The sequence below is a fragment of the Nuphar pumila genome, chromosome 8, assembly GCF_984573655.1.
Source record: "Nuphar pumila chromosome 8, dmNupPumi1.hap1.1, whole genome shotgun sequence".
Lineage (NCBI taxonomy): Eukaryota > Viridiplantae > Streptophyta > Magnoliopsida > Nymphaeales > Nymphaeaceae > Nuphar > Nuphar pumila.
This window is the reverse complement of record NC_143256.1, coordinates 119,884,799-119,910,219: the sequence shown is the minus strand read 5'-3', so window position 1 is coordinate 119,910,219 and position 25,421 is coordinate 119,884,799. Positions and strand designations below refer to the sequence as shown.

The 25,421-nt window shown below is 38.3% G+C and overlaps 1 protein-coding gene across 2 annotated transcripts in view; it reads left to right on the top strand.

Moving 5' to 3' along the window:
* LOC149830423 (SNARE-interacting protein KEULE-like) overlaps nt 1-25,421 on the top strand; it is a 102,558-nt gene that overhangs the window by 495 nt on the left and 76,642 nt on the right. Inside the window, exons 2-4 of one of the 2 annotated variants that reach the window (XM_090016506.1) lie at nt 11,432-11,751; nt 21,571-21,629; nt 24,908-24,989. In XM_090016506.1, coding sequence (XP_089872632.1) covers nt 11,688-11,751; nt 21,571-21,629; nt 24,908-24,989 — 205 coding nt within the window. In that variant the 5' untranslated portion in view covers nt 11,432-11,687. Of the gene's footprint in view, nt 1-11,431; nt 11,752-21,570; nt 21,630-24,907; nt 24,990-25,421 lie in introns of those variants that run through there. The other variant, XM_090016507.1, reaches the window with a different exon arrangement.

The window sequence follows — 25,421 nt, the reverse complement described above, 5'->3', positions numbered from 1 at the left end:
TTTTTCGATGGTTTCTTTATCGTTATTTTCTTGTTTGTTGAATTTATTTTTATGGTTAATTGTTTAACATTAATTTTGGCTGAATAAAAAAAATCGTGTATGTTAATGCTGATGAGGTGTTAAATCTGATTGATATTGATTTTGTAGAATGCGCTGTTAGAAACTGTTTAGGACAGCTTATTCTTAGTCGGAGTGTTTTGCGTTGTGTGTTTAGAATTTGCGTTCTTCGTGATCGTAAGTGTCACTGTGTTTGAATTCGTGGATTTACGTGCTGTTGTTTAGAAGGTATTGTTGGGACATGTTTATATGAAAGTTTCACTAATTTTTCTTGTTGAAAATTTAGAGAAAAATCTTGTCAAAATTCTTTTTTTGAGGCGCTCACCAAGTGTAAGGTGAAACACCTCAACGAGCTTGAATATCTCCGTTAATCCTGAATTTTTCGCTGCCTGTTTAGATTAGTTTTATATTATATTTGCACACGTTTGAATATTGTTTTTGGTTCATTTGAGTGCCCAAATTTACAATTTAAAATTTAGCCATAGTCAGTTATTTTGTTTTTGCCTAGGTTGCACGTGTGTGTGCACATTTGGGCATTTAAGCGTCGTTGGTTAGGGCGTGTACGCTAGTTTGCGTACGTTGGTGGTTGGGCACGCGAGGCGTCGCTGTCAGCGTACTTTCTAGAAACTCACTTAGAAAGTGCCATACTCGTTGCTTCCGAAACTTGATGGGAATCTTAATTCTCTCACGCTTCTATGGTTTTCACACATTGTGTCCATTCTTCTTATACATTTTCATGCACTTCTTTTCATGTTTTTTATGTGCTTTCTCTCACGCTTCCCACAAACTTCCCATAAGCTTCATCTAAATTGCTAATCATCAATTTTAAATTTTGATAACAATTTAATTTCTATACTAAAAAAATCATGAAATTTAAGAATAGTCATTTTTATTTGTGTTCCATTTCAATTCCCATTCAATTCTCATATCGTTTCTTTTTTTATTCCTCGTTTCTCGCACCCTATAAATTTTAAAATGCCTCGCTTCTCGCTTCCGCTTCTTGTATCATTTCCCGCTTATGCTTCTAGTTTGGCTACCTTATATTCTCAATTTTTAGGTGTTTTGATCAGAAACCGCAAGGGAGGACGTACAAATTGAGTTTGGAGAGTGAAAATGGCGTAAAAATGATCATTTTGCCTTAAAAATGGGTACCAAAAGTGGTTGGTTGCCACTTTTTCTATCATTGAAAAGTTGAAAAAAGAAAAAACATAATCAACTCGCAAGATACATGGTGTATCGTAAGATATGATATGAACACACATACGATGTGATATGATACATATCCATATCATATGGTATGGATTGATAAGACCCAAAAATCCCGATGCTTTAGCGGCCCTTAAATCGATGCTATGATACAATGTGTTGTATCCAGTGTTATAAAAAATGTGCCTTAAGGTGCAAAAGGCGTGCCTCGCCTTGAGGCGAGGCCCTCTGTGCCTCAAGGCGCCAACTTGAGGCGTGAAGAGCAAAAAAAAATGATGGTTGTTGCTTTATGGGACATTATAAATGGGCACTCTTTAAATTGTCAACATACAAAACTTTGTTTTAGAAAAGCTATTTTCAGAACAACAACAACAACAACAACACCTACTACTACTACTACTACTACTACTACTACTACTACTACTACTACAACAACAACTACTACTACGCCTTCATCCCAAAACAATTGGGGTCGGCGATATGAACAACAACAACAACAACTACGCCTTCATCCCAAAACAATTGGGGTCGGCGATATGAACCAAAAAAGAAAATCATTCTCCTCCAATCATTTCTATCCAATGCCATGTCCTCGGTGAGGTTCAAAGCATTCATATCCTTTCCTATCATCTCCATCCAAGTCTTCCTAGGCCTACCCCGACCTCTTTTAACTAATATATTTTCCCATTTCTCCATCTTTCTAATTGGAGCATCATTAGGCCTTCGCCGAATATGTCCAAATCACCGTAAACGATTCTCTCTCATCTTATTTTCAATGGGTGCAATGCCTAACTTCTTGCGTATCTCCTCGTTCTGAATCTTATCTTTTATTGTATTTTCACACATCCATCAAGCATACACATCTCAGCTACACTCATTTTTTGAATATGATGTCTCTTGGCAGCCTAACATTCCGTACCATATAGTAAAGCGGACCTAATAGTCGTCCTATAAAACTTTCCCTTCAATCGCAATGGCATTCTACGATCACACAACACTCCAGTTGCACTTTTCCATTTCATCCACCCAACCTTTATCCTATGATTTACATCTCCATCAATTTCTCCATACTTTTGAATGATAGATCCCAAATATTTGAAATAATCATCCACCGATATTTCTTGCTCACCAAGCTTCACTACACTCCCATCACTACTTCGTTGCTTACTAAACCGACATTCCATGTATTTTATCTTAATCTTACTCAACTTAAAACCTCTTGCTTCCAATGTCTGTCTCCATAATTCTAACTTAGCATTAACCCCAGCTCTAGACTCATCAATCAAAACAATATCATCAACAATCAACATACACCACGACACATTTTCTTGAATTGATCTCGTAAGCTCATCCATCACTATAGCAAATAGGAAAGGGCTTAAAGCAAATCCTTGATGTAACCCAACCGTTATAGGAAAATTGGTTGTCACCTCTCCACAAGTGCGGACATTGGTTACTACTCCTTCATACATATCTTTAATTATACTAATGTACTTGAGAGAAACACCTTTCTTCATCATTGTCCACCAGAGAACGTTGCTAGGTACTCTATCGTATGCCTTCTTTAAATCAATAAAAACCATATGCAAATCTTTGTTCCTCTCTCTATTTCTCTCTAAGAAGATGTATTGCTTCCATATGTTAAAACTGCTTTGGGTTGGCTGTTTTATCGTGAATACCGAGAAGGAGGAGGGGAGAAGAGAGGAGAGAGGAGAGAGGAGAGAGGAGAGAGGAGGAGGGATTTTCCTTGGAATTGACAACCACTTGTTTTCTGTGTTGCTGCACTAAACATCATTAGAATAAAATAGGTTTACAATCACTTTTTTTACAATGGCAAGATTGCCCCTGGTTAGTAATGTATAATACATTATAATGGTAGCATACACGTGCACATGTTCTATATGGATATGGATCTAGTACTGGATCTATATCCGATCTATATTCTAATACCCTCCCTCAAGTTGTGCATGGGATTGAACCATGTGCAACTTGTTCTTCAGATACCAAAAGCAATTACTTGTGAGACCTTTTGTGAACATATCAGCAACTTGGTCTTCTGAAGGCACATAGACCAGTTCAATCTCTTTGTCTGCTATCTTTTGTCTCATGAAATGTTGGTCAATCTCAATATGTTTGGTTCGACCGTGATGAACAAGATTGAACGCAATTTGTACAACACTTGTATTATCACACATGAGGATTGAACTTGAGATACTCTCTCCCATTTCTGTAAGGAGATGCCTAACCCAAGTTACTTCTGCTGTGGTAGCTGCCACAAATCTATATTTTGCCTCCGTGCTAGACCTTGCCACAACTTTCTGTTTTCTGCTACTCCATGAGATAAGATTGCTTCCAATGAAAACACATTATCCTGAAACCGACCTCCTTTCATCTGGGTTTCCTGCCTAGTCTGCATCTGTATAGGCCAATATGTCATGTTTCGGTGTTACCCTTGAAGATTGAGCATATTTGAGACCATCACCCACCATGCCTTTTAGATATCGGAGAATACGTTTGACGACATCCTTATGACCAGTCTTTGGTTCATGCATAAACTGAGATACTTGATTTACAGAATATACAATATCTGGTCTAGTAAAAGTAAGATACTGTAACATGCCCACTAAACTGCGATACTTGCTTGCATCAGGATACAACTCGCCATCACAAATGCTGAGTTTTTGATTGACAACACTGGGTGTAGGCACAGGTTTGCAATCTGTCATTCTTGCTTTGGCCAAAAGATCAAGAGTGTATTTGTGTTGAGTTAATGACATTTCTCCATCCTGTCTGTCCACCTCTACACCAAGAAAATATCTTAGCTTTCTAAGATCTTTCATCTTGAATCGCATACTTAGCAAAATTTTAATTTGTTGAATATGCTCTGGAGCATTACCAGTGACCACTATATCATCAACATATATAAGCAAGAAAACTACAGTGGTTCTATCCATGTATATGAATAAAGAATGGTCTAGTTGGGAATGAATAAAACCGTGGTTCTGAATCTCTGAGGAGAAGCTTTCAAACCGTGACCTGGAGGCTTGCTTTAAACCATACAATGCTCTGGTTAATTTACATACATATGCTTTTGGGTTTCCCTCTACATAACCTTGAGGTTGCTCCATATAGACTTCTTCTTTTAAGTCCCCATGAAGAAATGTATTTTTGACATCAAGTTGACTAAGGCTCCACCCATGTTCAATAGCCAGGCCGAGGATAATACGAATGGTTCCCAGTTTCACTACTGGGCTGAAGGTCTCATCATAATCTTCACCATATTCTTGGGTGAAACCTTTGGCAACAAGACGTGTCTTGTATCGTTCAATGCTCCCATCTGGTTTATATTTAATCTTATACACCCATTTTGAGCCAACAACATTTTTATCTGGGGGACGACCAACTATCTCCCATGTTCGACACTCATGAAGTGCCTCTATTTCCTCATTCATCGCCTCAATCCATTTGTTAGATTGAATAACTTGACAAAACCCAAGTGGTTCTTCATGTTTTTCAACCTTGGATAGGAAAATCTGAAAATCCATAGAGAAGTTATCGTAACTTACCCATTTTTCAATTGGATGCCTTATCCTGCTTGATCTTCTTGGTGCCTCTACGTTATTGGGGAATGTCATGTGTTCTCCAACAGGTGCATCTGTTTGCGCTCTGGGTCTTCTGGTGTAGACATTCCCTTTGTATCTTTGACATTCTGTTTCTGACACCTTATCTGAAACCGTCTCATCATGTATGTTTTCAGGAGCCAAAGTGGTACATTCAGCAGCATGTGAAATAAGTTCAGCACTGAGCCATGGATTATACCAATTATCAACCATATCACCATGTTCACGATCATAGTTGGCTTTATTTTCTGGAAAGCTATTTTCATCAAAGACAACATTTCTGGAAATTCTGATCTTCTTATTGATGTGGTCATAACACCTGTACCCCTTGTGTTCATCTGCATAACCTACAAACTGGCATATAGAGACTTTGTCTTGAAATTTGTTTCTCATGGATTTGTCAACATGTACATAACATGTGCATCCAAAAACTCGTAACTGATCATAATTAGGCTGTATACCAAAGAAAACATAATAGGGAGACTGATTTTCAAGGATAGGCATAGGAAGACGATTTATCACATGAGTGACAGTGTGAAAAGCTTCTGTCCAAAGGTTGATGGGAAAATTACAACCATGCATCATACTCATTGCACTTTCCACAATATGTCTGTGTTTATGTTCAGCAATTCCATTTTGTTGTGGAGTATACGGGCAAGAAACTCTACGATGTATCCCATTATCTTGGAGGAAATCTAAAAATTCTTTGGAGGAATACTCACCACCTTCATCACATTGGAGAATTTGAATATTTTGGGAGAATTGATTTTTAACATAGGCATGAAAGTGACGAAAAATAAGAAAAACCTCTGATTTGTGTTTCATGAAGAATATCCATGTAAAACGAGAGAAACTGTCAATAAAAGATACATAGTATCTACTTCCAGAAGAAGAAGGATTGGGAGCTGGACCCCAAACATCAGAACATTTTATCTCAAAAGGAATATAAGATCTTTTATTTATTTGATGAAAGGGAAATACATGACTCTTGCAAACTTGACAACTAGAACACATTTTATTCTTTAATGAAAGTGAAACAGACTCTGAAAGAAAACCATTGAACACTAACTTTTCAATAAAGACTTGACTACAATGACCAAGACGAGAATGCCAGAGATCTGACTTATTACATTTGTATAAACTTAGGACGTTTTCAGAGACGTGATCAGACTTGGGCTTCAAGACACTGGAGGCTGGATCTTCATTGAAGACATACATGTTTCCACGTCGTTCTCCTTTAACGAACATCTCCTTCGTTTGAAGATCCTTGACAAAGACAGAAGTAGGAGTAAATTCCACAGATGAATTGGTAGAGTCAACAAGTTTAGATACAGAGACAATGTTTTTCTTTATATTTGGTGCATGAACAACATCATATAAAGAAATAGATGACTCAGACAAAGGAATAAGGACATTGCCTATGTTTGAAATAGGGTGGTGAGTCCCATCTCCAGTTACAATATTAGATTTTCCAAAATAGGGAATCAAAGTAGAGAATTTACCTGCATTGCCAGTGACATGAGTCCCTGCCCCAGAGTCAACATACCATATTCCATCATCATTCTGTTTCAAGTTCAAGTTGGCCATCGCAGATAAGAGAAGATCCTTAGCATCATCACTGACCCGAAAAATACCTGTAGTTCCTGGTGTAGCAATATTTCTATTATTTTGCGCTCTGTTTCGATTCTGCGGGTTGAACCAACAATTGACTTTGATGTGGCCCCGTTTATTACACTGATAGCATGTAGGAATATTCCTTGATAAACTGGCTGTGGAATTTGGTGTAGGTAGTAGTCTACGTCCACCCTAGATGGCAGTTCCCCTGCCTCTACCACGTCCTCCTCGTGCTCGATCAACTATCATTCCTGCGGCAAGAACCTCATGTGTAGATGATTGTCCTGCTGAAGCATCAAACATGCTCTTCAGAGTCATTTCGTATTGAAGGAGTTTGACACGTAATTCCTCAAAACTGAGTAATGTAGGTAAGCATAATAAGTTGGTCACAAGGACATGATATTCTGATCCCAAGGCATTCAATGTTTGTTGCACCTTTTCTTTATCTCATACTGGATATCCAACCATGGCTAATTGGTCCGTAATGCTTTTAACTTGATTTAAGAATTCAATAATGCTCATTGCCCCCTTTCTTAACATCTGAAATTCGCGATTGAGAAACAACACTTTAGCGTCTGATATCTGAGAATATGTTTGAGCTAAAACCTCCCACAAAACTTTGGATGTGCAATCATTAGGAATGAAAATCAATATCTCTTGAGATAATGTGGAAGTGATGTATGCAACAAGTGCCTGATCGCGCTTCATCCAAGAAACGAATGCAGGATTGCGGATAGTACTCGACAATCCTCCATCTTCTTTGGTTTCAGTTATGATAAATTCTGGAGGTATTGGAGTAGATCCATCCAAGTGGCCTGAAAGGTCTTGACTACGAATAAAAGGTACAATTTGCCTTTTCCAAGTCAGGTAGTTGTTGGTAGTTAATTTCTCCGAAACTAGTTGTACAAGGAAGTTAGAAGAAAGACCCGAATTGCCTGAAGTATCCATTGGTAGCTGGTTGACAATGGGAAGACACAGCTTGCCTGAAGTATTAGTGACTGAAACTGAAATGAAAACACTTGTGGCTGAAGCAACAAGAAGAAAAGAAAAGAAAAGAAAAAAAAATGACAGAGTAATGCTAAGTAGAAGAGAATAAAGCAGTCTGACAAAACAGTTTTCAGACCAACAGTAACGTGATGTTCAGAACTGTAAGAGAAGGAAAACAGAAAATAACGACAGCGTGGGAAAGAAATAGTTGGAGTGATATGGGAATGAAACTGAAAAGAAATCTCAGTGAAAGAAAATAGAAGAAACAGAAGATGACGTTGACAGAAATGAAGTATTTCAGCAGTAGAAAGAACAAAAGGACTCGACTGCTGTTGGAGAACAAAGGGCTCGGCTGAAGGGGAGAAAGAGATAAAACAAACGTGACCTGTTTGTAAACTCGACTGAAGGTCGGCTGTCTAAAGAGGAGAAAGAGCAAGTACGGTAGGTCGTGGAGCAGGCCCTTTCACGATCCCTGATGAAGAAACAGGCTCGACTGAAATAGGCCCCTTTCACGTTCCCAATGAGGAGAAAGACTCAGCAGAAGGCTTGGCAGATCGTCACCAATGGGGCAAACTCTTTCACGTTCCCTGACGAAGGTACTTTTACGCCCAGATCAATCGCTTCTCTGATACCATGTTAAAACTGCTTTGGGTTGGCTGTTTTATTGTGAATACCGAGGAGGAGGGGAGAAGAGAGGAGAGAGGAGGGATTTTCCTTGGAATCAGCAACTACTTGTTTTCTGTGTTGCTGCGCTAAACATCATTAGAATAAAATAGGTTTACAATCACTTTTTTTACAATGGCAAGATTGCCCTTGGTTAGTAATGTATAATACATTATAATGGTAGCATACACGTGCACATGTTCTATATGGATATGGATCCATTACTGGATCCATATCCGATCTATATTCTAATACCCTCCCTCAAGTTGTGCATGGGATTGAACCATGTGCAACTTGTTCTTCATATACCAAAAGCGGTTACTTGTGAGACCTTTTGTGAACATATCAACAACTTGGTCTTCTGAAGGCACATAGATCGGTTCAATCTCTTTGTCTGCTATCTTTTGTCTGATGAAATGTTGGTCAATCTCATTATGTTTGGTCCGACCGTGATGAACAGGATTGAACGCAATTTGTACAACACTTGTATTATCACACATGAGGATTGAACTTGAGATACTCTCTCCCATTTCTGTAAGGAGATGCCTAACCCAAGTTACTTCTGCTGTGGTAGTTGCCATAGATCTATAGTTGATCTTCCAGGCATAAAACCAAATTGATTATCCGATATCATGACAACCTTCTTCAACCTAGACTCAATCACCCTCTCCCAAAGTTTCATACTATGACTCATGAGTTTTATACCACGATAGTTTGTGTAATCTTGTATATCGCCCTTATTCTTATATAGAGGCATCAAAGCACTCTTCCTCCACTCATTAGGTATCTTATTTGTCCGCCAAATCTTGTTAAAAAGATTTTTCAACCATTCTAAACCTTTCTCTCCCAAGCATTTTCAAGCCTTGATAGGTATACTATCTGGGTCAACTGCCCTTCTTGATTTCATTTTCTTCAAAGCCTCTGCAGTTTCTTTCATTTGAATCTTGCGCATGAAGTCACGATTCATCTCATGAAAAAGAACGAAGAAGTCTCCAAGATCCTGAGCATGACTTCCATTAAAAAGCTTATCAAAATAATCTTTCCATCTCTCCTTAATCTCCTCATATTTGACTAAAACCCTTTGCATTTCATGTTTGATACATCTAACTACACCCAGATCCCTCGATTTCCTATCTCTCATATTTGCAAGCCTATAAATATCCTTCTCGCCCTCTTTGGTGTCCAACTTGTCATAAACCTCCTTATATACCTTATCTTTTGCGTTTCGAACTACTTTTTTAGCTTCCTTCTTTGCTATCATATACTTCTCCAAATTCTCATTATCACGACTCTTAGATTTCTATAACACTCTCTTTTAACCTTAATAACTTATTTGACATCCTCGTTCCACCATGATGTATCCTTACCTAGCGGTGCACCGCCTTTAGACTCACCCAATACCTCCTTAGCCACCTTTCTCATGCCACTTGCTATCTTATTCCACATTGATTATGAATCCACTTTGAGACACCAATCAGCTTCCTTAACTACCTGCTCTACAAACATTCCTTGTTTAGCTCCTTTTAGTGCCCACCACTTAATTCTAGGATCTATCCTATGTCTATCCCTTTTGCGACATTGTCTAATTCTGTGCTGTGTAGCTCTACAAAAATTAAGACTCTATGCTGTGTAGCTACACTTTCTCCCAATATAACTTTACAATCGATGTAACAATCCCTATCTCTCTTTCTAAGTAAGAAAAAATCTATCTGACGCGTATTAACCCCACTTTTAAATGTTACTAGGTGAGACTCTCTCTTCCTAAACGAAGTGCTTGCTAAGATCATATCATATGACAAACCAAAATCTAAAATCCTTTCTCCACTTTTGTTTCTTTCTCCTATACCATAGCCTCCATGGATACTCTCAAATCCATTTTCAGTAAATTCATTTCTTAAAAATTAGATCACTAATATGGGGCCTTAGTTTTCTCTGAAGTATTGAAAATTTAGCTATTTTAGTCAAGTAGAAACTCTAAAGGTTCAATTTATGTCTAATGTTTTCCAGTAGTTCAGAACTGCCTTGTTTAATTTCTCCTTGAAAATTTGAAAGAATTATACGGTCTTGGAAAGACACTTTTCTTCTCTTTTCTTTTTTTGATAGTCCATGGTGAGACACTTACGGATCTCTAGATGGGAGATCCACTTGCGATTCGGTTATGACATGTAGTACTAATCCACAATTCCTCCGTCATCAAGCTCTTTTTTGAATCCTAGAGAAGAAAGGTGCATTTGGTTAACAATTTACTAAAAAAGTATTGAAACTTGGACTATGTAATCAAAAGCACTAGTCAATGCCTAGCCAGTAGACCCCTAAACGACCTAGTTAGCGCCTAGGGGGGACTAGTCGGCTTAGTCGGGACTCCAAAAAGGAAAAAAATCACAAATATTACAAATTATCACAGAAATATATTACCAGTTTATCACAAAAATGATATATAATATAGGTAATATATTATCACCAATATATATATTACCAGTCTCCGTCACTGTCTTATCCGAAGAATAAGAGGGTGCGGGGACGACTGGAGAAAGAGAGGGCAGGGGAGATGAGAGAGAGGTTAGGCATTTTATGCTCCCTTCTTTGTAAGAATCAAAAGTAAAACAAAAAGTTACCTTAGTCGGCATGTAGGTGTCCCAGACAAGACGCTGGCCTGGAGCCTAAGGCACCTAGGCCCGACATTAACTACATAGAACTTGGAAGATATGGATAGTGATTTGTGATGATATCTTCGATTTTGAAGTATTCATCTCATGATATTATATAAGTTAAAATAACATCCATGGAAATCTATCCATGTGTGTTAGGTACACTACGTCCTAAGTGGTTTGGAGTGGCATGCCACCTGAAGACAACCATCTGATTTCTAACTTTATATTTTCATACATTGGTGAATGCACTCATAGAATGCTGCCTATCCACATGATTTGTACAAATCAAACATCATATAAAAAATGGACTTCATTCTATATATTTTTTCATATGGTTGTGAACATTGTCTGTATTCCTTAATTTTGGATCTCACATCATATTGTAGTATACCTTATATTGCTTATGAGGGACTCAGCATGGTTTGATTGTTTTGAACTCCTGCTGAACTAGCCTATCATGAGCATTTTCTGTGGTTTTTAAGTTTACCATGGTTTCATATGTTTTGTTTCTCCTAGGCAAAATTAATAAAAGTTAAAAAATGATAGCAAATAAATTATGTTTTTTATGAGATATTAATTTGTTGCTGATACTTATTTTCCCTTTTGTTTTTCTTTCCTTTGCATATTGCTCAGAAACTTAATGAGAAGATCAGAGAATTTGGGCTTCAAGAAGTTGGACACTTGGAGGAGGATCTTGTTTTTGGTCAGGTTGGGACTAAGGAGGTGATCCAATTTCTCAGAGGATTTGGGCCTTGCATTCTCGTACACATATGCATCTTTTCTAATATTGAAGGGGAGGAACATAACAATTCTGAAAAGCCCGCTGGAGAAGGAAAAAAACAAGGAGGAAAGCTTTTTGTTGGGGCATACGGGTCGAGGCATCGGAATCATGTCGGACTCTGATTCATCCCATGGGGGAGAGTGCAATTCGTTCCGTCAAATGAGCAGAGACAGTATGTACTCTGTTGTTCCCCTCCCCCTTCTCACATATTATTTTGGTTTGAATAATTGTTTGTGCTAGTCGCTGTTATAGATGCATCTTTTCCTTTTCCGTTATTCTTCATTTTCCTCCCCTTGTCTGTCTTGTCTTCCTAAATTTGATGATATGTTTTTGGGCATCCACATCATTTTTTATTCTTTTCTGATCTACGCAAGCCGACACCTTCTTACATCGATCACTCCTCTTATTCCGTATCTCATTGATGTTATTGTTGTTGCTGCTGGTTCTCGTATGTATGCATCTATCTCTTCATGTTTTCATATTAGAACCAGTCATTTCCTGTCAACTGCTCTGGTGACCGGCCGACCTTGTTGCTAGTTCCTGTTGACATGTTGATACCTATGCATTAATCTACGAAAACTGAGACAGAACCATTTTATTGTTCATAGCAAGTGGTCATTTACCTCACAATGGAATAAAATAAAACACCAGGGAAAGGGTGAGGTTATGGGGCTCAGTATCCTCTTCAAACACCAAGCGCCAACCTTAAATGGAATTTCAGCGGAGCTGCAAGCATTGCGGTTGGTGCGTTACTGTATGCCTCCATGTTTTATGTTCTTGTTACAATGAGAATCCTGTTGTTCACGGTCTAGGACGAGTGTATAAGGCCAGTTGGGATGAGAGGGTTGATATCCCTCTCTAATACTGTTTGTGGAATATTTTGCTATTCCAATCAGACTCCTTTGATTGGTTGAAATAATGCGTGAGGAGGTGATCACAATTCTAAGCTATCAACCCACAAATGGTTAAACTTGCTGGCCCTACATAATCCTCACTTTTTTTGTCATCATCATCATCATCATAATTTATGGACTGCCATGGCCCACCAAGTCAGCATGATCCAGATTGCTGGGGCCAACTCAAATAGCTAACCTGCTTAACTGAAGTGATTCATGATCCATCTTCACCCACATATCATCCTCATTACTTGCCACCTTGTGATTTAGGACATTGTCTGCCCAAACTAGTTTTCTGTTGGTTTAGATATAAGGTTAGTATTATATCCGAGTTTGTGAACTCTGTGTAGACGGCAAATATTGGTTTGATGGACCATTTAAAGTAGAAAGTTAGACAGGGATTTTCTCTCTTATGTTGGACAAGGGCCCCTGGCCTGATGATTTTCTGGTCCTGTTTATTTTGGGACACAGGTAAATTGTGAAGCATAACATAATGGTATTGCTTGTGCAATTGTGTGTTAACCAGACTTTCTCTAAGAAAGTTTTGGGAATTGAGAAGTCCTGTAAATCTGCTCATGGCAAATTAAGGTTCTTTGTCACCAAGCATTATCCCATCTATGTGTAGTTGGCCTTATGGTTCATAATCATATCTCCCATTTATTCTCATGTAGTTCTGTACACTTACTCTCCTGTGTGCTCTTCAATGATTCAACCCTTCACCTGCATCTTTTAACTTTTCAGTCTAACGCCTCAAAATTTCAACTTGTGATTTAAAAAACATTGACGAAAAACCTTTCAAAGATTTAAGTTTTTACTTTTAAAATCGACAACAGAAGCAATTTAGAAAGGAGCACAAGTTACCAAATTCTGGGTACGTTAGCAGTAAAATTATAATTTCACATGAAACAACTACTCAAAGGAAGTGAGGAAATAAAATAATAGATTATTAATAAAATCTGCAGTTTATTACAAAATGAACATTTTTCCACCATCCAATAATCTAAAGAAAACTCAAAACTCAGAGCCAAGACGCCAGCAGAAAGAAGAATAATCTTGAACTATATTTCATCGCGCCATCGGCTGCCTGTGAAGTCTTACTCATCACCTGCCTCATGAAATGAGTCACTTTCATAACAAACTAGTAGGTGCACGAATAAACAATGTAGAATAAAATAAAACAAGTCATTCATGAGATAAACAATTTATTACATTAGAAGCAACAAGTACAATGTAATCTATTCTAGCAGGTACAACATATGCAAAAATCTATTGTCTTGAAACAGATATACCAACAACAACTCAAGTAGTATAAGTCTCAATCATCTACAACTATTATGAAAAGGATATTCCTTAAGTTCTGATATTAACTGGCCTGTGGGTATGCACAGACGCGAAACGTAGAAACAACCGAGACCGATCCGGGGGTTTATTATGTCAGGTGTTTTTCATTAACCCGAATGACTGACCAAGTCCGCTCCTAAGGGGACGGTCATTGACCGAGAGAGTAAATTCCCAAAGGTATTCGTGGCCTATGGATGCAACTAACTTCTGCATTATGGTAATCTCAATTTCCCTAACTTCGATGACTGGGGAAGCCGAGTCTTTTGCTTGTGGGGTGGTTGTTAACAACCTGTCCATCAGAGTTTTTATACCATCTATCCTCTCCCTTGATGAACCGTGAATGTTGAATGAGTACGACGGGGGTTTCTTAACCACCGCCCCATTCTACATACTCTAGTCTGTTAGACCCACTCGAGCATCTTGCCTGTGAAGGCGAGTTGTCACCGTTTATGTGATCTCAGCATTGTGATATATGCACGCTTTAAGGTTGCAACAACCTCATCATCCAAACATCGTAACACTCGTGTGACGCACTTGTCCAACAGTACGGTCGTACCTGCCTGAAGGTACGACTATGATGAGAGAGTCAACAATTAATATGTTGCAATTCATTTAGTTTGAACTTGACATGCATTGCTCTTTGAGCATTTGGCCTATGGAGGCGAACATTATTATTTTCACTTATTTCAACAACATGCTCATTGCACACTTCGAGGTACTCAACGACCTCACATACTACTTATCGTAATGTATATATATCGTACCTGACTCAAGGTATGACTACGATAGCAGGTTATGGGTTTTTTGAAGGATAACCCATCACAGTATTTCATAGAATCAGTAATATACTTGGCATGCTCAATCACTAAACAACAGAAAATTTCAGACAAGTCTTGGGATAACTATGGATCCCATCATTTCCTCCGAGTATTAGACTCAGGGTACTTTTAGTTGCATCTAGCAACACACAGATGCAATATTCATTTTAAAAGCAAGATTTTGTGCTCAAGAAGTCAACCTTGCACCAGGACGATCCTCTTCTCGAGATTTTAGCGCATGGACCCAATTTCGCACCTTTTCGAAAGACACAAAATATGGTACGCGCACCTGCACGCCCTATGAGGCTTACCTGAGGGCAGCAACAAGATCTAACATCTAATAACAAGCAAAGCATCTACAGTGCAATCACAACAATGAGTAAGTACAGAAACGAGTAATAGGAATCATTGTAGCAATGAGCCTACCCTTATAGCATGCATCAAGCATATAATTTCCGAGGAGTAGGAACAAGGAAACACAAATCAGGCAATCACAAGTTATATTGTTCTACCTGTAAGCATGTATGCAAAATAAATTATTCTATCTCAGAATCCTTATACTTTATTTCATTCATCCAAAATCCTCGTGCGACTTTCCCCTACCTCAGAATGTTGTATAGCTGCGTGCGCCTACGGGTAGATGATATGGGGCTCGGGCTGCGGAACCAGAGCGTGATTCGTCGTACGAACTGCAAACAAACAAAACGTGATTATCGACACATCGCAAACGTTGGCTGAGTTGGGGTCGATCTCTATCCGACATTGAACACCATAGGGTTTTGGACGTGGTTATGTGCTCTAACAACTTTTACCAAACAACACAAGCGGAAACCCATTTGGTTCCACTAAAAGGGGTGTCAGGCAGGGAGTGTCAGTTCCGCTTGATGGAATAGGAGGGCGGCAGGGGCGAGCCCCCTGCCAGCCGAAAACAGAGAGGCAACAGGGCTCTTGCCCTGTTTTCGGCAGCAGGGGTCTTGCCCGTGCCTGCAGGAATAGAAGGGCAACAGGGGCATCGCCCCTACCTGTAGGAACAAAGAGGCAGTAGGGGCCTTGCCCCTACCTGCCAGAAACAAAAGGGTGGCAGGGGTCGAAAACATCAAAGCGAGGGAGAGGGGGGGGAGCGGCAGAGGCCGCCAACCCCCTTGTCGGACCTCCAACGACCAACAGAGAGAGAGAGAGACCGGGGTGGCAGGAGCCACCAACCTCCTGCCGACCCCTTGGCAGGTCACAGAGGAGGGGCAAAGGCGGCAGGGGCCGCCGACCACCTGCCGACCCTCAGGCATGCCTCAAAGGAGAGGGGGAGGGGCGGCAGGGGCCACCTGTCGGACCCTTCCCGCACACAGAGAGAGGGAGGAAGGGCGCGACAGGGGGATTGCCGACTTCCCGTCGGCCCTCCGATAACCCATAGGAGAGGGAGGGTGCCTCAGTGGCCACTGGCCCCTTGTCGGCTCTTCGACAAACCTCAAGAGAGAGAGGGAGATGACATGGGGGGCTCGTCGGCCACCTGGCGACCCTCTGACAGACACAGAGGGAGCGGGACGGCGCGACGACGCGATAGGGGTTGCCGGCCTTCTGCCGTCCTCCCAACGAGACAACAGAGGGAGAGGGAGGACATGACAGGGGCTAAGGGCCTCCTGTCGGCCTCCCGGCGAGCCATCAGAGAGGAGAAAAAGGGAGGGCACGGCAGGGGCCGTGGGACTCCTGTCGGCCTCTCTGCGAGACAACAGAGAGAGGTAGGAGGATCAGAAGACGGGGGGGGGGGGGGGGGGTGAGGAGAAGGGGGAGGCACGACAGGTGCCCGACGACCTCCTGTCGGACTTCCGACAACAGAAGAAGAAGAGGAGAAGGGAAGGGCGTACCTGTGAGTGGATCGGCGGCGTCGGCGGTGCTGTCGCGCGCAGGGAACGAGAGTAGAAGAGAGGAGACTCGAGAGGGAGGGGAGGAGGAATGCAGGGATGTGAGGCGTCCCCCTCCCCTTGCGTGCTCTTAAAGGCACGGGGGAGGCGATAAATGGGGAAACCCTCAAGGGTTTCCCTTATCTGGTCGAGGGGGGAAGAGCAACATAGGCGGGGTGCGGCCCACAGGGGAGAGGGTTTTTCTAAAAAACCCTAGCCCTTGCGTCGGGTTTTACAACTCTAACAAGGACGAGTTCGGGTTGGGTCCAGATCCAACCCGATTCTGAATTAAATTTTTTTTACGTGGGTTTTACATCCAGTCCTGCTGTTTCCAGCCATCATATTACATTCCCAGTTTCCTGATTTATTTCTTTCTAAAGAAAATAATTTCTGAGATAAAAGTACCCAGGTGAAGAAACTAAGCCATTTCCTTTTCTCTTTTTTCTTGTCAAGCCACTAATGACAGTTTGTGTTGACATTTATTGTGGAATTCGACTAATTTTTGCTTCATTTTCCTGAAGGGACTTTGGTTTACTATACAACTATAACGACCTCAACTGACACTCGTAAAAATAGTATTTTTTTTAAACAATTGCGGAAACTAACCCAAGGATCCGAGGCATTATAGATTTAATATACCAAACCACAACCCAAACTGTGCATTGAATCAACTGAAGAATTATTCAAACTTAATAATTCAATAAAAATGTCAAATAGTCTAAGACATAAAAAAAACCCGTCTATCTCAATATGAGCCACCCTATCAGAAACGAGTAACCGGTCACACAATTAGCAGTCTGTAGCCAGCTAGTCAAGACATTACTGAGCATCCGTGTCTGTAAAACAATTTTAAGAAAACGGGTAAGAACTGCAATCCTTTGTACGATTTTTTCTAAAAATCAAAACAGTAAAAGAAATAGCATAAATAGATTCATGCATAAATTTTAGAGGAATATCACAAACAATTAACTTACCACAATCAACTTACCATTCAAGCATTTAACCAAATATCATACAGTAACAAATATTATGCAAAGCCAAATATGTATAAATGCATGAACATTAAATATGTGTGATTCAATGCCCATGCATGAATAACTTATTAAGTTATTTATCAGAGTTGCTTTTGCATGCACATCCCTATTAAATGCACACAAATTTAATTTTTACTTTTTCTTAAACCCGCGGATACTCAAAACGGACACAAATTCTCGAAGTCCAAGTTAGGTTCTCAGTTGTAGTTTAATACACAATTTGTATTTTATTACTAAGTCTCACTCTTTCCTCGACCGATATCAGGAATCAACACCATCCATCAAAACATTAGAAATCAACATCTAATGCCAGAGCATTAGGGAAATCAACATTCACTAACACTACTTTCTTGGTATACCAATAAATACAACTTAGGCAACATTACCACCCAAAGACAAAGTGACTGAAACTTCCTACAACCGTGGTCGGGAGGTGAACTACCATATCGGGTTCAGGATCATAATCGCACACAGAGTTTTAGTATCCTCACAGTTTTTCAAGATCGCCATCCAAGATTTTCACACTATGAAAGGGATATCAAGGAAGAGATTAATTACACTGTTTGATATCTTTTACTTTTTTAAATAATTTCAAGTTCTTTACACAAGAATTGTTTTGCAAATCAGCATGCAAAACATATTTCGGGCCCTGTACCACACAATTTAAAAGTACAATTAATTTTGAAAAACCACTAAATTTTCAGAAATAACAATGCATAAATAAAATCAACAACTGGAGCAACACATGCTCCTGGCCTACACGGCCCGTAGTGGGTTACATCTAACCACCAACAAATCTCAAAAGTAATTTATGCATCTTTGTAAAATTTCAATGAACATACAACACACTCACGATTTCTGAAGATGTTCACAATGCACATTCAAAATACACAAAATGAATACACAATGAGCTAAGCATATATGCATGCAAATAGATGCTTGCATAATACGTTATCATGATCAATTCCATACATAAATAACCAAATATGCATATGATCACACTTATGCAAACATCAAATAAATTTTAGATTCATGCGTATGATATGCACAACTGCAAGTTGATCAAATCAAAATCATGTTTACGCATCATCTCACAAAGAATACATACATCAATCTTAAACATGTACATGACCAAACTCATGTACTCAAACAACTATGTAGAAATTTCTTTCGAGCCAACAACCGGGGCCGATACATGTACATGATCAAATTCATGTACATGGGCCAACTAATGCTGGAAAATACATATTTTCACCATGCTGGCTGATCTATGTACATGATCATAATCATGTACATAGGTCAGCTAGATCATAAGGAACCATGTACCAAATTGCTCGCTGATCAACCAAATCCAAAACTATGATCATAACAGTCAATCATGTACATGGGTTGGCCAGGCCATAAAGCATGTATATATCAGCCTGCACAACATGCTGATTGCATATATATATATATATCAATAAAACTAAAACCTATAATAATATGCAGATGCATGAACATGTAATTCAGCTAATATAAATCAAAACATTGCATTCAGATGCATGAGCATGTGGCTGGACAGATCAGAATCAGAATCAATTAAACATGTACTTGGCAGATCTGAGAAAAAAAGAGTAAACATTTGGTACAACAGATCCGAACCAGATTTGCATATGCATACACTCGACAGATCTGAACCAGTTATGCCTGAGCATGAACTTGGTAGTTCTGAACCAGATCTGCCCGAGCATGAACTCGACAGATCTGAACCAGGTCTGCTCGAGCATGACTCGACAAATCTGAACCAGGTCTGCCCGAGCATGACTTGGCAGATCTTAACTAGATCTGTCCGAGTACATATGCTCGGCAGATCTGAATAAAACATATATATATTTTTTCAGATGCATAATTCCACATGTATATGTATGCACACGTTATGTTTGAAACAGTAAAATAAATTCAGCTATATGCATGTCAAATAAAATTTAACATATACACACACACACACGGTATGCATGAGCAAAACGTGATTCAACAAATCTGCACTATATTGTATTTTTGGAGACAAACCAAACAAATATCATTGCACATGAACTGTACACACGTATTTAGATGCATGAATCAAGAAGGTCGACAGACCTGAATATATATATATATATATTCAACATGTATGGTCATAACAAAAATCAACAACATATATTCAATGGCGTGAACGAATAAAAATCAATAAATCTGAATGTATGTAGTCATATGCATATGCAACGAAAATTGAAAATCGACATGCCTATTCTTGAGTATAAAAATCATCAAATTTGAATATGTATAAGCATATACATATTCAGATGCATTAACCAAGAAATTAACATGTATATTTTTAACTTTTTTTGATGCATAAGAGAAATCGTCATTCATAAAAATAAATCTACATATTCATATATATATATATACATATAAATTCGACATTATATATATTTATATATATACACATGAAATCATATTTCCCTTTTCCCTCTAATACCTATACATAAATTGATTTATACGTATTTTTTGGCCCCGTAAGAATTTAGAGAAACCTGTACCTTGATCAAAAACCGGAAAGGCTAAAAAAAATTGATGGATGTACGAAAAATTATTATTTTTTTCTTCTCCTTCTTTTCTTTCTTCTTTTTGTTTTCTCTTTCTTTTTTCCCTCTCTCTCCTCAGAGGAGTTCTGCTTCTCTCTTTTTTCTCTATCTCACTTTCTCTCTCTAGAAGAACACGAGTTCTAGAGAGAGGGAGAGTAACCCCTTTTATATATTGTTTTTAGGATTTTATTTTATTTTAATTTAAGTTATCTTAATTTAGAAGGGGGGTGACGTCCCCTCTAGATAGCCTTAGAGAGTAGAGTTCTACTTAATGTAGAACTCTATGTCTTCCAGATATCTCATTAAAAATTTATTTAATTATTTTATTTAATATTTCAGAGGGTGTTGCCCCCTGTGGATACCTCTATGTGGTAGAGTTCTACCTCTACCTTATCCTCTTTTAATTTAAAGTTGATTTTAAAGTTTTAAATTGACCATGAATGGATTTCAGATCCAGATCTGGATTCAAGATCCAAATCTATATAGATCCTACTTAGACCATATCCTAGTCAATATAGATCCTGGATTGGGTCTAAATCCATATTAACTTGGATCAAACAGAGCGGATCCAGTATGATCCAATCCAGGAAAAGTAAAAAATAAATGTGGGTCAATTTTTAAAATTGTGATTTTCGGGCCAACCGTAATCCGATTTTAGAAAAACAGGCTGCCAACACGATTAGCATTTCGAGGCGGATCTAACAGTGTTCATACTTGAATTTTGCCTTCGAATTTTGCCTGAATTTAACCAGAATTTTGCTTGATTTTCACTTGAATTTAAAGGGTAAAAACAAAAAAATTCTCAAATTATAATTAACTCAACTAGGTCTTGTCAGCGGGCTTTGGGCCATGCCCAGTCCCAACTGACGTCACCTATAAAATTAACTATTTTTTCATGATTTTATCAATTTAATTAAATATATATAATTTAAAAATCATGGGAAAATACAAAATATTACACTGTTTGAGTCAGTTCAATGCTTACTCATTATGAATCTTATCCATTCCTTTTGAAAAATCTTAATTGCCATCTTGTATAGAGAAAACGTTTGTTGCAATAATAATTGTTTTAAAAATGTCGTAAAAAAAGAAGAGACAAAAATGATTGCATGGTTCTGGCAAAATCTTGTTGGAACACTTTGAATCAAAAGCTTGGAAATTCTGCCTACATGGTAAACACATCTTCCTAGTCATTGCATAGAATAGTACATCATCCTATTCATTGCCTTGAATAGAAGTTTGCTCTTAGTTGCTTATGTTCATATGAACAATTTTGCCTCAAGTTACTTTTTTTATTCTTATCTTTCGTTATTGTATGTCCATTTTTGCGGTACTTAGCTTTTGTAATACTTCTTTGCCGGTGCGGGTTCTTCATATTAACCATTTTCACCACAAAATTTATAGGATTGTTGAATGAGATGCTTGGTTCGATCAAAGCGGCAGGCTTGAAACCAACTTGGAAGGTATTTTAGCTTGTGCTCGGCTCAATCAAATTCAGAATCTTTCATTCTTAATCCTTTTTTTTGTGGTTGATATGATGCAAATTCTTAATCTTGGTTTTTCTTTTCCATCCTGTGCGGCAACCAAAAGAAAGTTGTAGGTAAAAGGATAACAAGTAAATATTGAACAAATGTGACCTAACAGATATAAAGAGGACCTTTAAAGCAATAAAGCATGATAGGGTGATATATTTAATCAAATGTGATGGATGGGGATTCCTTGTCCATTGACCACTTGGTTGACAGATTGGCTTGACCAGGTTGGCATACTACCACGGGCATATTCACAAAGATGTTTGTGCAGTTCTCTAAATTTATGTATGTGTTAGACAAATTAATACCTTTTATTTCAAAGGAAAAAGAGAAAAAACTTGGGCGTGTATGTCTTACCTCCAGATGCCTACTTTGAGAGTTTGAGGTCCATCTGTATGTTTTGATAATTTTGGAATTTTTTCAGAAATTCTTAAATTTCATCCTATGTAGTTAAAAGCACTAATCGCTAACCCCTGAAAAGACTTGTTGGAGACTAGGTGGGGCTAGTCGGTCTACTCGGAACCCTAAACAAATTGCTAAAATTAATAAAAGAACTTGTATGAAACATAAAATTAGTCAACAATAGCAGATATATATAATATATCAATATATATAGTTTATATAAATACAAAAAATAGAATATATTGACAGAAAAATTCCATGTGTATTAACAAATACGAAATATATTAACAAAAAGTTTCAGAATATATTAATAGAATATATTGATTGTTAAAAACATTCCAAATATTATTAATAGAAGATTCATAATGTACTATTCACAAAATATATTAAAAGAAAAATTCAGAAATATGATATATCATAGAATATATTAACAAAAAAATCACAACCACAAAACATATATAAAACCAGAATATATATTATCATCTTTTTCTCTCAGTTTCTGTCACTCAACCAAAAAAGAAGAAGAAAGAAAAACAAGAAGAAGAAGAGGAGGAGGAGGAGGAAGAAGAAAGGGTGAGAAGAAGGAGAAGAAGAGGAAGAGGAGGGGCAAGAAGAAGAAAGGGCGAGAAGGAGAAGAAGAAGAAGAAGGGAAAGAGGAAGAAGAAAGGGCGAGAAGAAGAAGAAGAAGAAGAAGAAGAAGAAGAAGAAGAAGAAGAAGAAGAAGAAGAAGAAGAAGAAGAAGAAGAAGAAGAAGGGGTGGAAAGAAAAAGAAGGGGCAAAAACTCGGTTAATAGTTATACAGTGGCTAGTTTTAGGATATGTATAATTTTTTTAGATAAAAGGCACTAAGGTTTCATCCAAGTGGGTAGTGTATTTGATGTTTGTGCGAGAGGTGGGTGTTTCGAATCCCACCCTTCACACTTTCATTGAAAAAGTTTCTTTTTTAAATCAACTTGGCTTGATCCAAGCCGTGCCAGACTCAAGTCGACCTTGAACACATATTTTTCTGAATGAGCCGCTTTTTGAGCCTAAGCTTGGCTCGAGCCTGGCTCGTGTGCACCCCTAGGTAAGATGCTGGACAATGTTTCAGCCTGGTATCTATTGCTTTGCATGGGAAATTATGGCTTTAACCTGGCATTGGTCACAACAACCTGATGGGTCCACTGACCCGATGCCCAACCCTAGTTGAAGACATTAGTGTCATCTTGTTCATCATATTCACAATCTGTGTTTCTTTCCTCTTCCATCGTAATTACAGATTTGCTGTATTAGTTGTATATAACTTGGATTTAAAAAAAAACACTAAACATGCTGATCGATGACAGTTGTGAAAGAACACTTCAAAGATTGATTCACCGAAACCCACAAGCAGTAGAGAAGAACAGACACAAATGGGTCTGAATTCTGCACAATTCCCAATGCGGGAGGTTGTGTGGTATTCTCCTTAATAACATATCAGTCCACCAATAGAGTGCCATGGTGGTTGGCGCCGAGTTGCAAGTTTGTCAATCAACCACTTGCACTTGATTGAGGATTGTATTAATGAACATATAAAACAAAATATAATGGAACAAATAAGATACAAAATAAAACACTTTATACATGTGGATTGAACCTGATATATGGATTAGACCCAGATCCACTCACGTCTCTATAGCTTCCCTCAAGTTGTACATGGTGATCACCATGGACAACTTGGATTTCAAATACCAACTATTTGATTCTTTGTCCCAACAAGCCTAGCTATTAATTAGTCATCTTTGATTTTTACTTCTGATTAAGTGCTCATCAACCTCTATGTGCTTAGTCCTTCCATGATGAACAAGATTCAATGAGATTCTAGTAGCACTTTGGTTATCATAAAACAACATGGACCTAGAGTCCATTCATTCAAATCATGTAATAGATTTCTTATCCATGCCAATGCTGAGGAGGCAGCCACCATAGCTCGTTACTCAACTTATGTACTCAAGTGAGCCACAACTCTTTGCTTACAAGTGTATCATGAAATGTTAACAAAAACACAATAACCTAATGTAATGAAGTCAATCTTGAAGAATCAAAGTCACAATGCCACTTATGGGCGAGAACAATTCTCTTAGGAACTCATAATAGCACTTGGGCACACACTCATAAAAAATACAATCTACTATATATATATATATAGCGAGATCTATTATGCAAGTGTTCAAAGAGAGAAAAAATAATGAGATCGACACCAAGGAATCAAGATGAGGAGACCTATTGATAATCCAACAATATAAAACAAGATGACTTTAGGGATTTTGACAAGAGAATGAGGAAAAGAGATACTAGAGAGATGCAAAGGCAGAAAAGATGAGAAAATAAGAACAAGGAGAAAAACCTTTCAAGATTTGTCTCGACACGATCGGTTAAGATCCTCGTGCTCTGATACCATGAAAGAACACTTCAAAGATTGATTCACCAAAACCCACAAGCAGTAGATAAGAAGAGCGGACACAAAAGGGGCTGAATTCTGCATGATTCCCAATGTGGGAGGTCGTGTGGTATAATACTCCTTAAACTGTTACACAATGATACAGTTACAAAAATCCCCCTGTACTAATGAACATATAAAGCAAAATATAAAGGGGTAATAATGGAACAAATAAGATACAAATATAAAACTCTTTGCACATGTGGATTTAATCTGAAATATGGATCAGACCCAGATCCAATCACTTTTCAATAAGTTGAGGACTTGTTTTTGCTTTTTCTTTTTTAAAATTTTTATATTCTAGTTAGAGGAACTGAACTTTAAAGCCAATGTTATCGACTGTTTGCAGGTGCTGATAATGGACAAAGTTACTGTCAAAATCATGTCTTATTCTTGCAAGATGGCAGATATCACAGATGCTGGCATTTCTTGTAAGAAGAAAATATGAAACCTTGGAAGTGATAGATAATAGTTTCTTTCTGGGATGATATAAGATGTTCATTCCTCTATGCGTGCCTTTCCTCTCTTGCATCCTGTGGGCTTCTATTACTTGACAGATGTCGTTTTTAGTAATTTTAGGAGTAGTTGTCATCTCCATGTACAAGATTTGCGCACGGTATGCATTCTGGTGTTAAAACAAGGAAACTGCAGATAATTTGACTGATAAATTGGAAGGCTTTTATGATGTTATCTTTTTATTAGGCTGCATTGGCGTCTTTGTGGTCAGCTGTTGCTTAGTTGATGCTTCTAGTTTGTGATGCCTTTGGATCAGTATGATTTTGATTAATCCACTACAAACCAGAGGATTTCCTACATGAATCTTTTTTGTATATGAAACATCATGAAAAAGTATTTGTTACAAC